This window comes from Melospiza melodia, chromosome 1 (genome assembly GCF_035770615.1).
Source record: "Melospiza melodia melodia isolate bMelMel2 chromosome 1, bMelMel2.pri, whole genome shotgun sequence".
Lineage (NCBI taxonomy): Eukaryota > Metazoa > Chordata > Aves > Passeriformes > Passerellidae > Melospiza > Melospiza melodia.
This window is the reverse complement of record NC_086194.1, coordinates 79975749-79992421: the sequence shown is the minus strand read 5'-3', so window position 1 is coordinate 79992421 and position 16673 is coordinate 79975749. Positions and strand designations below refer to the sequence as shown.

General features: G+C 36.2%; 1 protein-coding gene across 2 annotated transcripts in view; it reads left to right on the top strand.

Moving 5' to 3' along the window:
• The window catches only part of CTDP1 (CTD phosphatase subunit 1), a 96350-nt gene that overhangs the window by 55034 nt on the left and 24643 nt on the right, over positions 1-16673 (top strand). For both annotated transcript variants that reach the window (XM_063159495.1, XM_063159502.1), the window contains exon 12: positions 11270-11448. In XM_063159495.1, the coding sequence (XP_063015565.1) occupies positions 11270-11448 (179 nt within the window). The remainder of the gene's footprint in view (positions 1-11269; positions 11449-16673) is intronic.

Here is a 16673-nt window from a genome sequence, read left to right as displayed (position 1 = left end):
TCTGAAATATATATGTAGTGATGAATATTCAGTCTCTCTAAGCAAAAGGTATGCTTTCAGTTAATCTTGGGATGGTGAAACCCAGCCCTGTGCTGAGAGAGAATATTGTTAAAATATGTGATAACAAGGATTCATTGAGAGAAAGCTTTGAAAGTTGAGATGCAAAAAATGGGAGGGTGGTGTGCACATTTTATCAGCAATTCTTTTTATGCTTTTATGTATCTTCTTTTTAGGGTGAGGATTGCTTGGGTTCTTATATCTTCTGAAGTAAAGTCCATATTTATGGCTGGTGTTCTTCAGCATTTTCTGATCATGACTGTGCAGTAAGAGTGCATTTCTGGTTGCAGCATTTCAGAAGTTTAGCATCTGCCTCTGAGCCGGAGCACATTAGAGTCTCTAAGGTAGTTTAAATAATCTGTAATTCAGGTTGAAGTGTTTGGAAATGAGTTCAAGTCAAGTTTCCTCCCACTCTGTTTTCTCAATGTAATGGGTTAACCAAATGGGTTAAGCCCTAAATGCTTCTCAGCAGTTTTCAAGGACAATGTGCTGAGTGTATTTGCAGGTTGGCTGTGCTATTAACTAATGCCTTTGAGGATGACTTGAAAGAGAATATGTAGATTAGTGTCCTAGTACTTCTGTCATAAAAGCTGAGATTTTCTGTTTAGAAATTCAGGCTGCAAAAACCTGGATCACATCTCATATTAGGAAAAAAAATACCATTTTAAATTCCATCCACCAGTTCAGCAGGTATTTCCAGATAAAATAGTGAGTATATGTTGAGATCTGTCCCATTTTCTTTCAAAAACCATTTGTGCAGTGATCAAGGATCAAGTTGCATTAATGGAGGAAGCCTGTCCATACCTGTTCAGAGCTGCCTCTCTGCATAAGAACAAAACTTATCAGCTGAGCCAGAGTGCAAGTGAGTTTTAGCAGTAGATGGTACTTCATGCTGGCTAGGTGCCCAGGAAACCCATTGCTTACTAGGTTTGGGCCATCAGTATGCTGTCCTCTACAAAATGCTCATGGAGGGGATCACTGCAGTAGATGTGTTTAGCATCCATAGATTCTTTTGTGTTTTTAAGTGAAACTACATGAGAGCAGATACTGTCAAGAGGTCAAGGGATGGTATTTATATACAAAAAAGGCTTGCTCTGAGGGACTGATTAGAAGCAGTACAAGCAGACTAAGTATTTTTGTGCTAAATTATTTTTACTCAAATTTCTATGTATTTATATAACGTAAATATAAAACCAGGTTAGGAGCTCAGAAATTGTGTAATTTCCTTGATAGTAACATACTGCTATCATGTTGCCCTCAGCATTTCATTAGCAGCTTCCTACTGATGTTTCCCCTTGGCAGTGAAGTGTCAGAAAAGATCACTCAGAGTCTAGGCTCTGTGCCCTCTTAAATTGCCATGTGTCATTTTTAATAGAATGTTAGGATTTCTAACCTAATATGTCAGTGGTATTTTGTGACTGTATTTAAACAACATGTGCAAGTGTTCTTTCATTAGCAAATTAGATTAATTTATTTTTAAAGAAATCTAGATTGTGCATGTCTCTTGCTAAATCTCTAGGAGTAAGAAGAAAGTTATGATAACTTCTGGCAAAACTGTGCTTTGGTTAATAGCCCGACTGACAGTTGTTAGAGTCTTGCAAAATTATAAGACAAAGCTGTTCTTTGCTGTGTGTCAGCAAAGCATGCTTTCTACTTTAAAGAAAGGGTAGCTTTGAGAACAAAGTGTGCTGCTGTCTTGTTTTAAAACAGGTGAGCAGTACAGCCATAGGCTGCTACAGCTTTTTAACCTGTTGCTATAAAGTTTTGCAAGATAAGAGCTTAGGGACACATGCATGCAGCGAGCTGAAATCCCTGAAATGTCCACCTGTGTTCAACAAAAAGGGAACAGGTATGGATACTTCTAGTCTTTATCTGACCTTTTTTGTTGGTTGGGAAAATACTACAGTGATCTTAGTCATTGTACATATTGCAGACTTGATAGTTGCTGTGAATTAAAGTACACGAAAGATGCATTTTTATAAGAATTTTCTCCTTGTTCCTTTCTCTTCCCTCCAGGAGTTTCTGTACATTAGTATTCTGTTTGTATAGTATCAACAGAATCTCTAGGTATTCCAGTCTCTGGATATTTAGATAGTGCTTATTTCTACAAAAAGAGAAACAGAATTTGAGTGCAACTGACTCTCGCTTGGGGACTCACTCACTGCCTCATTTCTTCAAGGTGAAGGTTTGCCTAAAGTGAAATCAGGACACTTAGTAATATGTGGCCCTTGAACTTGAGCATGCAGCTTGAGTTTCTGTTCTGTTGCAGGAATTTTTGTTTTGTTTTTTAAGACTTTAAGGTAGAGGTAAACTTGAAAGATGGCCCAGTGACACAAATTTTACTCTTCTGAAGAGAATTTGCTAATAGTACCAATAGGCTGTAGCAGTAGTGCATGGTTCAGTTGACCAGATTATGAAATTCTGTATTGGTCACTAAAAAGCATATGGTAATACTTTAACATAACTTCTCCAGGCCATTGGTCTGTTGCAGTCTTCTGCTATTCAGGTTGTGGCTACACATTTAAAGAGATCTGTCTCCAAAGTCTCTTTGCAGCTGCTTTTTCCTCCTGTGATGTACTGTTACTGCTTGTGTGTTAGTGTAGACATGAAATGAAGTGGGACAGGGAAGTGGTGTAGCTAAACAGTAACCCAGCTTTAAAAAGCGGTTGTAGGTCACTAAGCTGCTGCTGTCTGTCACACAACAAGCAAAGAGATAAATGTATAGCTTTTTCTGGCCACCTTTGGTTTCAGCAAGATGCATTTTCATTTACATGTAGTCATCCAGGACATAAAAGTCAACCTCTAAATGAGTTGTATGGGAAAGAAATCTTATAGAAGCTTTTTTCTAAGGTTTGGTAATAGTCCTTAAACTGTTTAGAGCAATTGTTTCTCAATCTACCAAAGTTGATATAACAACACTGCAAGGTTTGATGTTCTGACCTGAAATATGCCTTTATCAAAATTAAGATAGGACAAAGGTAGTTCTCAGTGTATGGAGATTTAAATAGAGGAAGTGTGCTTCTTCTGTTAAATCATGAACAAAACTGGTCAATGCTGATATTTCTGATTCATCACCTGCTCCAATGAGCTGGTGGTAATTGTGGTAGAGAGCAGTGAAATCTGCCTTGGAAGTGTTTGAGACAAAGGGGTATTGGACACTTGCATAAATGCATTGTGTTACTCTAAAAATTGAGTCAGAAATTTGAAAGGAGAAAAAAGTGCTCTAATGCTAAAGAAAAAAAAACAGATGAGACAGAATGTGAAAGACAAGTTCTCCTGAGGTTACTCAGAAGAAATGAGACTGAGTTACATCACACATTCTCCCTTAAATTTTATGTACTGAGGGACAACTTAACCTGATTCAGACAGCTTGTCCTTCCAGTGACATTTTGTAATAAGAAAAATTTTTGTTTCAAAGCAACTTAAATTCAGCCCAAATCTCTTAATACAGACTGTGTCTATTGTAGGAAAGTTTAATTGTTCACAGGTATTATGCCCTAATATCACCTCTCAAAAGCATGCTGAAATACTTGGTGGCTTCTTTGAAGACATGAGTGGCAATATCTTGCTCCTCAGTTAACTGTACCTAAACATTTGGCTGGTAGGAATAAACATAAAAAAAGCTTTTCAGTTCACGGAGGAAAAAAGTTTTCACATACAGAAGAAAAAATTAAGATCAAAACTAAGTTTAAAATTATTAGACCTTTCCAGATTAGGAAAAAATATTTGTGATGTCAAACTAAGTGGATTCTTTTATGTGCAGTAAAGTCATGGTGCAAGCCACAGTTGCTTATAGCTATGAGAGTGACCTGAAAAGTCATTTGCTGCTGGGGAGGCAGTGTTCTGTTCCCCATGTCATCAGAGGATTGCTTCCCTGCAAAGAACCCCAGGACAAACCTCTTCCAACTACTTGCTTTTTTGCCTTACCTAAGGCCAGAACTTTTCATAAATAATGGTCAGTAACAGACTAAAAACACATTCTTTCTCTGAAGGGTAGCTGTAGATCATGCTCTTACTCACTGGCCCTTAACTTACATTGTTGGAGCCTTTTCTGGAATTTTGACATGGATATTTTCAGCAGTCTAAATTGAAGAATCATTGCATTTAGCAGCCACAGAGCTCCTATGTATGCTGGAGTGTCATTGTTTTAGAAATGCTGCAACCGAAGGAACAGAGGGCTCCACACTTGCTGCCTCCAGTGGCCTCAGGCTGTCTCCTCTCCATCCCAGCCATGAGCTAATGGGCAGGAAAGTTGGAGTTGAAATGCTGTTCTTATTTTTAAGTGGTTCTCATTGAGTCTGTCCTCCTGGATAGGTGAATAACTGTATTCTGGTCACACAGGTATTATTAATTTTTTTTTAGCTTAGACTTCACCCTTTGAAAAAAATTACAATGAAGATTTACAGGCCTATTGCTATTTAACAATCTTTTGGCAAAGGATTTCTTTTGAAAACAGAATAAAGGAAAGGAAGATTAGAGTTATGGATGCCTTCATATAATTGGAAAAAGCCATAGCTTCCAGGCTCCAGTGATGTCCCTGACTCAGAAAGGCTTTGGATAAATGATTGTATTATCTCCCTTGAGACATTTTCTCTTTAGAGTCTTTGAATTAAAAAAATGTTAATATTAAAATCAGTAACTTCTAGTCCATGTGAATTTAATTTAAATTTCACAAATTAAGAGTTAGGAATGGTCTTTTTCCTCTTTCCAGCACCAGTGAAGTGTTACCAATTTAATGAAAGAAAGCAATTTTCATTATACTAATAATCAGAGAATCATATAATGGTTTGGATTGGAAGCGACTTAGATCATCTTGTTCCAATCTCCCTGCTGTGGCCGGGAGCACCTTCCACTAGATCAGTTGTGCTGAGCCCCATCCAGCCTGGCCCTGAACACTTCCAGGGGTATGGCATCCACAGCTTATCCGGGCTGTTCCAGTGATTCAGCGTCCTCACAGGGAAGAATTCCTCCTGATATCTAATCTAAATCTCTCCTCTTTCAGCTGAAAGCCATTCCCCTTGTTCCATAACTAAATTTATGTTTTAGAAAGACTTTGGAATCCTTAAGTCAGCACTCAAGGCACCCTAATTACCAAGGAAGGATTGCACCTTGTGTTTCTTTTAGCAGTTTCACATATTTGTTCTAGGCATCTTAAGAATGTTTACAAGGTTTCTACTCAAATCTAGACATTGCTCTCCAGGTGGGAAATTCAAAATTTTAAATGGCATTATTTGAAGAATCAATCCCATTCAATCATAAGCAAGGATACTTGATTGTTATTAGTGCTTTTTAGTAACAATATTAGTATGCAATCTCTAAGTGATATTTTATTTTATTCCAAAGTATTAATTGCAGTAGTAAAGCCCAAATATAGTGAATTGTGCAGCTGTAGTTGCAGTTACCTTGCCTTTTCATTTGCAGAGGTTAAGTGGTCACATTATCAGAGGCAGTGGGTTGTGGTTTTTTCCCTTCAGATCTGCCTTTTAGGAGCACGGTCTATTGCCCAGGGCTGCAATTAAAACTTGTGATGGCATTGTAGCCCGTGCTGTCAGCAGCGTTGGGAACTGCAGCTATCGGGGCTGCACTGCCATCCATTTCCCATCAGGGTTCCTGTGCAGCCTCCAGGGGTTGCGGTGGAGCTCCTTGTAAGTAAGTTCCACATGGTGTTTTTAAATTGCTGGTTTTCAAGTTTGAGCATAGCAGCTATGCTCAGCATTGAGCCAAGGCTTTTTCTTCTCACATAATTGCTTTTCATCCTGAAACTGGAAGGTTATTACCAGGAGCTGCTAATATTTCTATGTGCAGTTTGATAACAGTAGGTGAAAATAATTCCAGACCACAAGTGCAAGTTACAGGTTTGGTTTTGCCCTCATTCTAAAGGCCTGGCTTGGAATATAAATGAAAAATCTGTTTACTGCCTAAACTAAAAAAAGCTACCTGTGGTTAGTGCCCCTTCATAGAGGAAAAAGGCAATCACCTCCCACTCAAAAATATACCATAAAGTATTTAGAAAAGCAAAATGTATTTTAAATGATACTTTTTGAGTATGAAGCTTTCTTATTCTGGAACTCCAGCTGCTGAGGAACAAAGCAGTAATGTCTTTAATTAATACTTTTCTATTACAAAAAGACAGTAAAATGTTGTAGTGTTTCCTTAATTGCAAATGAAGAAGCTACTGGTAAATATCACTAGGGGTGTCTTTTTGTTGAAAGGTAGCTACAAAAACGATTATGAATACAAATATAGTAAGTGATAAAAATTGCAAAGAAAAACACATTCCCTTATTTTGAAACTGTTTAATATTCTGAAAGCTTGTCATAAAACCATTTTACACCATTAAAACCAGATTCTTTGTTAAATTTATTCACAGAGTAAATAACTGCTGATATATGATCATTAATACAAATTAACTTCAAGTATTTTTTCTTATTCTAGGAAAGGTTTGTTCTATTTTGAAATTTCAATTAACTGTCTTTATGTACTACTATATTTCTTAACACTTTGATTTTGCTTTTTTGCTGTTTGGCTTCACTAGAAATTAAGACTATTTTATAGATACATTGTTGAACTCAGTTGTTTTTATCAAGGGTACAATGGAACACATACATAAAAACTAGATTAATGCTGTGTTCAGTAGAAGATAGCATTCAAATAGGCAGCTATCACAGAAACTTTACTCTGACATATGAAGTTGCATAATTAGCACCTGATCTTGCTTAAGTTTGTCATATGGGTAACGTGTATTATGCTGTTTAGCACAGAACCCGGTGGGATTTGAAATTAAGGGACTGCCTGTGAAAGTTAAGTGAACCAGCACTTTCACTTTCTGCCTCCTGCTCGTGCAGGGGCTCTGCCAGTCCTGTCGGGGCCTTTCGCTCTTCCTTGCCGTGTTGTGCTGCTTTTGTGTCCAGCAGTTAAACTTTCCAAGTCAATTGCACAAATATCAGCTCTTCTGTCCCTCTCCTGATAAACCTTTCCTTGCTTTACCAAATGCCTGGTGTACACTTAGAGGAGCTTGAGGAAAGAGGACAAGCATTTGTGACTGTGCCACAATAATGATTTGTCAAGTGATTGTGTGTGCTGTCTAGAGAGCACTGGTGGGTGACCTCTTGCAAGCTGGGTTATGGGAATATAAGTGCACCTGCTTTAGAGTTATCAGTGCTGTATTCATTCCTGCAAATTACTTTATAGTGTGGAGTTAATAAACTTCTGCAGTATTATTTACATTTCTTTTGCTGCAGACAGAGCAGTTTTGTTTTCACCCCTCAGCACTGGAAGGGTTTGCAAGTTCAGTGCACAGCTCCAGAAAGATGGAGCCACCACTCTCTCTAGTTTGATTTACAATCTAATACCGCCATTCACTGTTAATTTCACATGCTCAGAAGTGCTGCTTGGTTTGTAATTTTCAGTGTCCTTTTTTCTACCTCTGTCTTCTCATTTTGCTGCTCTTTTAAAGTTTCTAAAGTCAGTCAACTGATTTCTGTACCAAAAAGCAATAGTTAGGGACAAAGCAGAGGGGAATGTTGGAAAGGAGCCAGGGGTAAAGATTACAGGATCATTTTAGAGTGATTTTTTGACTTTATATACCATGGTGGGAATATAAGGTATATATTGAAACCTTTTGACACATTCAAATGGCAGACTATATTATTTTTTGCCAGTTCTTCCTAAAATAAAATACATTCAACACAATCTCAAATACACGCTCAGGATGCACAGGTTTTATGCTGAAATGGAGTTGAGTTTTAGCTGTACTTAATGTCAATACTGATTGCTTGCATTGCTTACAATGAACAGATGTTTTTGTGGCAGTAGAAATAGACCTAAAGAACTCCTTGTAAATACTTGGTAGGTTGGTTTTTTTCTATTTCTCCCTTAACTTACACAATCAGTTGGAGCAAAAGTCTTTTTGGAAAGACTGGTGGGGAGGGGCAGAAATGTGTACTGGAGCACAAAATTTACTGCTGTTTATCAAGCCTATTCTTTTTGTAGATTTTTTTCCATACCAGTAAAGAGGTGTTTCCGACAATTGTACCACTTTTGAGATCTTTAAGCAGTTCCAAGTGTTATCCTGTTGGCTAAGGTAGCTTCTCAGTTCTAATAGAACTTAAATGCCAAAGCACTTGCTAGTTTAAGCACAAGAATTAAAGGTTATTCACAGCTCCTTTTTGTTTTTGAATATGTAGTTTGCATTACTGTGTATGTAGTTGTTACTTCCAAAAATTGTATAGTTCTCTGTCATATTAATAAAGCTGTATCAAAACATTGCCTGTAACTTAAATTAAGGAAAAATTGAAGTTGCTCATAGCAGTTTATTTTTTGGTGTTTTTCTTGGAGTCTTAATTCATTTTAAATGTATAAACTCAGCTTCTGGAATAAAAACATTTTTGGCTGATCTGGCTGGTTAGTACTATGGAAGGCTTTGACTTCCCTTTTAGCAAAGCTTAATGTACTTTTCAGCTCTTAATTGGAGAATGAGGCTAAAAATCTCATTGCTTTTTGGTCTTTATACTTTGCATGAGTGCATGCTCTGCTCTTCCTAAATGAGAAATAAAATGGCTTTGTCACATGATGACTTTTACTGGCTTTTGTAATTGAATGTTCAAGAGTTGCCAGGCTTTTGATTCTCTTGCTGAATTAAACAACTTCCATCTTCAAGGGATGAATCATTTTTCTTTTTCAATGTTAATTATTGTTGCTGGGTTATAAAAGTCTATTTTAAAGGTAGCTGCTATGGGCACTAAAGCAGTAAACATCTCTTCACTGTATCTTACCAGTAAGATTTGGAATTAGCTGGCATTTTCTTCTGAAGTGTTATATGTTGCATTTATATTAATCATAAAATCCAATCACATAAGCTGAAGCTATAGTTGGTTCTTGGTACATCTGTATCTGTCATATTCTGAATCAGATTAAAAATTTCCTCTGTTCTTTGAACTTTCTTATTTATTCAAAATTCAGGTGTTTGTGTGTATATATATATATACATATATATATATATATATATATATTCAGGTATAGATAGATAGTTGATGTTTAGTTACTAATGAAGTTTTTTTACCTGTTAACTTGTTCAAGTGTCATGGGCTGAAATCTCACTGCCTCAATGAAAATACTGTTTGTTTTCCATTTCTTTTGAGAATTGTAGAAGATGATGATGTAACACTTAGATTTTTCAGCACATTTGCAATTTAGCCAATAATTAAGCAGGAATTCATGTTTGGGTGCCTTTCTAGTTAGAGATTTGTAGGGACTATCCCACATCATTTTCATATGCAATGATTTTTTTTTTAAATTCAATGTATTTCTGTGAAATGGCATATATCTGTGCACAACTAATTCTAGTAATTCTGATATTAAATGGCATTTCAGATTTCAAACAAATAATGTTATCATTGTACAGGATGAAGGAAAAACAGACATGGCAATAACTAGACTGTTAGTCTGTCAAAATTGTTCACACAAAGTATATTTTAAAATACTATCAAACTTCACTTTGAGAGAGGCATCTGCAATACTGAATGTCTATCAGCCTAACTTTATCCTTTGAAAACCTTAACATATTTTGTAGTGAGAACATAGTTTCAAACCTAAGACTTCCTGGAAAAGTATTGCCTTTGGAATGAAGATCTGTAATTTTTAATGTTAAAGACTTGCAGGAAAGGAGTTGTTAGAGCTGTGGATCTGTGCTGTCGATTACTGGCCATGTCGGCTACCCGGAGAGTCTTCTACCAAATCTATACAGGCAGGGTCTTCCTGCCATCCCATCCCAAACCATAAGCTTGAAACATTTGAGACTTCCACTGCGTTCTGTACATACAGGAAATTCCCCATCCTGTGTACTTCACATTCTTCTCCTTGGTTCACCATTGGCTTATCTCTAGCACTGCTTTCAGTCTCTCTGATTTAATTTAATTGCATTCCATGGTTCTTATTTGCGATGCACACCATAATTTCTGTTCGTAGGAAAAATGGTTTTGGACTAATATTATGGGATTTGACCCAGCAATTCCTACAGTTTATACCTGAAACTACCGTCTGGATTTAGATGTGCTGAACTAGTTTGCATATGCTTTTAACGAGCTAAACAAGGAAATCAAAGGTCCATTTATGAATGACCAAATATAAATTACTGTCTTACAGCTTTCTTTAAGCTTTTGGGATTATATGTATAAAAGCAACAAATAAACAGCATAAAAATTTTTAGACCATTTTCATATGCAGATATTTTTCTCCTTGATAAAGCTGATGTGGATTAGTGAGAACAAAGAGTAGTAGTGAAGCATATTTTAATTTATGTTGAAATAAGCTGCTTCTAGGAAAAATTCTTTAACATCAGTAGAAAAATGCTCACACATGGCTTACTTCCATGTCTCCTGCCAGTCACACAAATTGAGAGACTGGGAGGATCTTCACCTATATTTTCTTATGTTTTTATCTCTTTTTGAAGGTTGAATGCTAACTCAAAGAGATTATAACCTTTTGAAGCTCACTAGGGTGGCTCATGAGTATGATTTGCTTTTAGTGATGGTTTCAGCAAAGCCAGGCCTGTCACATCAAGTTCATAGGTTTTTAGAGGATTATCAGATCCTATGGTAACTTTTCAAAAGTAAAAGACAAACAATTATTTAACAAAATATGTAAACCTTTTGATAGATTTGTCCTTATTAATTAGCACAATCAGGCAGTCACATTAAAATGGGGTTTGTACTTTCTGTTTCATTCATACTGTATTATATAGAAATTGGCTTCTTTACCATTATATATGTATCAAGGAATACCTGTAAATGTAAGAGTTCTTACTGGAGATTTTAATTTGCCTTGCCCAAGTGATTCTATATGTTATAATAATATAAAATATATCTAGTAGAAAGTATGCATCAGTATGTTACAATAGTATAAATCATCTATCTCTTTAATTTCAGAAGACAGCACTCTTTTTTTAATAGTTTCTTGTGTGACTATCATGTATGTGAGAATATCTGCCTTAAGCTAAGCATAGAATAAATGTAGTTTATTGGAATAAAATGTTGCTAGAGTTGTTACAGAAGCTGTGTTGAAGACCTTGGGGTTTAATTTAAATTTTGACAGAGAAGGCCAAGGAAACTTGAAGCATATTCTTAATGATGATTTAAGAGTGATCCAATGATTATGAAAGATTAATACAGAGTTGTCTTCTGGAAGATAAACTGACTCCTCCACTCTTTGGCAGGTGGATGACATCTTAGGAGAAGGCAGTGACGAAAGTGACACTGAAAAAAAAAAGCCAGAAGAGGAAGGTGAAAAACCTCAGACTAGTGCAACAGAGACTCTAGGAAGGAAGGCAGATCAGAGACCTGGATCATCATCGTCGTCGTCAAGTGAAAGAAGTTTAACAGGCAGTGTACCCAGGTATGAATTTTTCAAATGTAAGAAATGTTGATGATGTTTCATTGTGTTTTTGCTTTCAGCATGCTTTCTTACAATCTGGTATTTGCCATCTGATGTGAAATTATATGTAGGTAACTTTTTCTTTTAAGTGTCTGAAGCTGTCATGCTTATCTCTGCAATGTTTTGGGATTTATTTTAGGAAGTGGTCCTAGTAAATGTCTTATTGAGAACCAGTGTATCACCTGTTCAGAAAGAACTGAAGGCAACTGAACTGCACTTCTTTTAAAGTTATCTCAATGCTGTGTAAGATGCAGACCCATGTCCTCTGCAATGTTACTTTAAGTAAAATAAAGTATGGTTTGTAAAGCTATGCTTTTTTTTGTCCTGAATTTTTGAGACAGTTTTATGTTGTTCAATGAGGTTGTTAGGATGCTTTTCTACTGAGAAATTTAAACTTGCTAGTCTCTTCTTCAAAATTGATTTTAGTGTCCCAGCATTGACTGTTGGATAATGACTATCAACCAAGTTGCTAGTATACTAGAACTTAATAAGCGAAGTGCTTATGTTAAATATGTTAATGAATGGTTCTCAATTTGCAGCCTGTTAATACTTTTTAAGCTTAACAATTTAGACTAAGCAATATATGATTTTAATTTAGAATTGCAAGTGTCATCATCTTGTACTATAGGGTGATGAAAGTGAAAACATGACTCAGATGTGTGTTGTGGTTCCTTTCTGCTCTCTGACCAAACTCAATTCCCAACCATAAGACTTTAGGCTCTAACACTTTTTCCAAAATAAGGATAAGTAGTAGGTTGTAAGCAACTCACATTATTTTAACTTTTCTGAGCTTTGTTCTAGCACACAAAGAAGATATGAGAGAAACTACAAAGACTGCCACAGAATGTGATATATAAATGTTTATGGAGATATTTTGAGTGAGGTAGTAATGTTGCCTTATTGTAGAAAGAGCTACAGGAGAAACTTGCATGGCCTTTTAGTTTATCATGGGTATTTCTAATCATTGAACTTCTTTAGAAAAAAGTCTGCAGGTTTAGAGAATTTGATTTGTCTTAAATGGATAGAAGAAAAATTTTCTCCCAAGTGAAGTTTGAAAGAGGAAAGACAAGCAAATGATGAATGTTTCAGAACACAGTTTGAAGCAGCAAGGCATGTCACTGTTAATCATCCTAATATCGTGATGTTTCATTGTGTGAAAGACATACCAGTTTTTGGAAACCAAAAGGAAGAAAGAGTCACATTAAGGAATATTGCTAAATAACTATTCCCCAAGTATGGTGTAAAAAGATAGAGCAAGTGCATTTGTAATTATGTTTTATTCCATATACAGAAAGGTTTTTAAATAAGCTTGGCAATACTTCTTCACTCAGAAACTATATAGACATAGTAATGTTCTTGATGGGATAAAGTCTTTGAGCAGCTTCTTAAGTAACTTTTCTATTCTTTCCACCTCTTAAGAGTTTTCTTGTCAGTTTGCTATATTGTGTTCAGTATTGAGCTTGATAGGCATGCTGGAAAACATACAAAGTGCTGGTTCAGATGCTGACCCAGTGTCTACTAGGCAGGAAATTCTGCTTGATAAGAAGGGAGCCTGTCATTCCAATTACATTTTAAGTTTTAAGCTTTAAACTGACGTTTTCATGTTCAGTAAGTTTTTTATGTGCTAAAAAGGTACTGTATAAGAGGGGAAACTCAAGAACAGTCTCTGAAAAACAGAAGATGAACAAGAAACAGTCCACATATGATCCAGTACTCTTAAGATCTGACTCAGCTCATTCCTATTAGAGATGAGGCCTACAGAGACTGTAGGTTTCTGCTGCTCCTCTACACTTTTCCAGTAGTTGCTGACACTGGAGCCATAACACTTAAAAAAAAAAAAAAAACCTAGCACTTACATTTATTGTTAGTCTTCAGTCTTGAAACTTACAGAATACCATGATCATTTCTCTGATTCGTGCCACTTCTGAAATTCTCAAGCATGGAGGAAAAAATAATCTTTGAGAAAACTGATAGCTCCTACTGGAAGGGAAATGAAGCCTTTCTCCTGGATCCATTGCTAATTCATAATCAAGGAAAATTGAGCTCAGAGCCTCAGAAATCCCACAACTATCTTTTCTGTGCCCATTTACTAGAATTTTAAGGGGAACGGTGATATTTTGAATCCTAAGTGTTTTCTTTCAAATATAATAGTACTTCCTTAGAACAGCCACTCTTCTAGAAGACAAAAATTAGAGTTTTCCTTTCTTTCTTACTGATAGAAAAGACTGCTGCAAACTCCAGTGCAAAATTTTGTTGATGACATCTTTTATCCCAGTTGAATGAATATATTCATTGTCACTGTAACTTTATTCCAGTTTTTTAAATAGATTTAATTTAAGGGGACTAACTGCTAAAGAAAAGGGGATCAAAATTTCTGTATGTGGTCAATGCTTGGATGTTCAAGAAAACATTTAACCTTAAGTGAGCAAATCATAAAGTAAACAATTGCTTGTGTTTGCAGGTAATTGGAAAGTGTTGCTTGTCTGAAGAAAATTCAAATTAATTTTGCTCTTATTGGTAGAACTTCTCCCACATAATTGTTTCAAACTTGTCATCTGAATTCTGTGGTGTGTCATTATTCTAAACGACTTACTTACATTTCTGGAGCCATTAGAATTTTCCATGCATAATAGTGAGGTCCTTTTGAAAATCTCTTGTTCAGACTCCCTCAGTAAGAAGCAGAGTTCATTATTGGAGTTGGCCAGAACTAGAGGATCAGTTAATTTCTAGAACTGCACTGTGGTTTTGGCTGTGGGCCTGCCATGTCAGTGGCCATGGGATTACAGAGGAGCATGTCTCATTTTAAAGACTGTTCCCTCAAAGCTTATTTCATATAGATTCGTGTTGTAGAGGCAGCGCTTCAGTTAAGCATTGGTGAGTGAGTTTGAATCTTGCAGCTTGTTCAGGGGGGTAAGATCTCTGCATAGAATTACAATTGCTGGAAAACTACAGAAAGCAAATACGGCCCGTTTATTGATTTTGGCAATGAGATAATGAATCCCAAATCAATCAAAGTATGTTTGATAGGAAGAGCAGCTCATTGTTGTTCCTTGATGTAATTTGGTAAATAAATGCAGTTTTCCTACTTGAGTGTATTCAATGCATTTTAATGAGCATCTCTATTTCTGAGAGATCCGATATATCTCCTTAACAAAGCAGGAAACCCACGCAGCCTTTAAAGAGAATGTATAATCATTGAGTAGGGAAAAAAAATAGCCCTAAACTCTGCAAAGAGATCCTTGACAGGCAACCACCTCCTCTCCCAGTTGTGGGAAAGACTGATTTGCTGTAAGAATTTGCAGTAATAGGAGGCATTTGTCAGCTGGAAGCTGCTTCCCTGGAAATGCTTCTCTTAAGGTGAAGCAAATTAAGGAAGTTCAACACAGATGATGTGATGGCTCCAATTTTATAGATTATTACACTTGCAAAGTTTCAAATTTTGTTTGAGTCTGTTTCACAGAAAACAGCCAGAATTTGTCTCCCATTATTAATTTCCTGTAAGTTCCGCATTCTAAATTAAATGTCTGAGAGAAGAAAGCATCCTTCAGGTAATAAGACAATTTGATGAATATTTTTATACATAACCAAATTCTGACTGATTTTTGCAAGGTTGTTACAGGTACTTTTTTCTTGGGTTTAAAACTTAACTTATGTGGGTAATACAACACCTGGATTGGCCAGCATGTTCCAGTCTGTACAGTACTCTTGTGATTTAATGACTATTCAGAGGGATGTTTTGAGATGTTAGGAGCTGAAACTTTCACCAACTTTATTTTTCCCAAAACTATTGATTGCATTCAACCTCTAAAATAGAAATTTTTCTTAATTCCTTTTGGTACATTTTTTTCTTGGCATAACAATTGTTCTCATAGTTACTGCAAGCTGAGAGTATGTTTAAATGACTGCATTCCCTTATATTTGTAACACTTTGGAAGTAAACAGACTCTCTGATGTAGTCCACATAAGCAATTAAAAAATTACAGCAGTTTCAGTGAGGTTTTCTTTCCCAGAAGCAATGGTGAAACACTCCAGACTGAAATCCAGGATCAGCTTCTAAAGAAAAGTGCTTCTGTTGGCAGCACATCTTGCTGTTTTCACATGAGCCAGCTGTTCTACAAAATTTTAATGTCATTCCTGTTTGGAAGTGATTTTGATGAAGACTTTAAAATAGAAGACGATTCTGAGCATGCAAGGCATAATTTGCTTCTGTACTTATATATTAAAAATAAGTTTTCATATAGGAATGTTTTTATTTGAAAGAGCTCTTGTTACACAAAATTTCCACATGAGAATATCAATACGGAGCTAATAACAGCTTTTTGAAGCTATTTGAATTAACTTTTTTTTTTCCTACAAAGGTAGGGTTGTTTTTTTTTCAAGTGTGCGTTGTCCCAAGTACTCTACCCTCTGCTATATTGAATCAAGTTGCTTTCAGTTTGCCAGCTAGAAAATTGTAGGTCCAGGTTCTAGAGGATTTGAATAAATGGAAACAAGTGCTGAATCTCAGTTGATAGTTTCTGTATGAAGAGTGTGCCTTTTTCAGGCCCTCTTGAAAATTGTCGAAATGTGCTGAAAACCAGGAGTCCTTCAGCTGTAATCTTTATCTGATAGGCTTAAGATCTGATTAGTGACCACCTCCAAAGCTTCATTAGGGTAGCTTTAGACAGCTGAGGTGCTTCCCATCCCCTTTTAAACACATTCTTTGGGTTATTAAGACATTGTTTTTTTGGCAGTGGTGCTTTTGTTTTCTGTGTTCTGTTTAGGTTGATTATCTGCTTTTTTTTGTCTTTGTCTCACATATGTGTGGTAAAGTTGACCTTTCCTAATTTGTCTTTCTGAACCTGTCCTTCTATCCCTTCCTCTCCGTGGAGAAAAAGTAGTTGGAGATAGGTTGTTTTGCTGACTTGAACTTTCTGCATCTGTTAAATCCCACCCTTTGGATCTTATCTTCTTTACAAAGCACAGAAGATGGTTTTATGTGCCAAGGATGTTTGTGCTTGGAAAGTGTAGTTACAGACCATGCTTTGTTTCATTTAAGTAGCTTTTCTTCGTGAAAAGTAGATTTGATTGAAGTGAAATAGTATCCAAGCTCTTAAGTAATTCCTTCCCTATAGCAATCTTTTTCATAAACCTTCGGTAAATACTGGGGAGTTATTCTGAGTGTGTCTTTACTCATTGATCTGTGG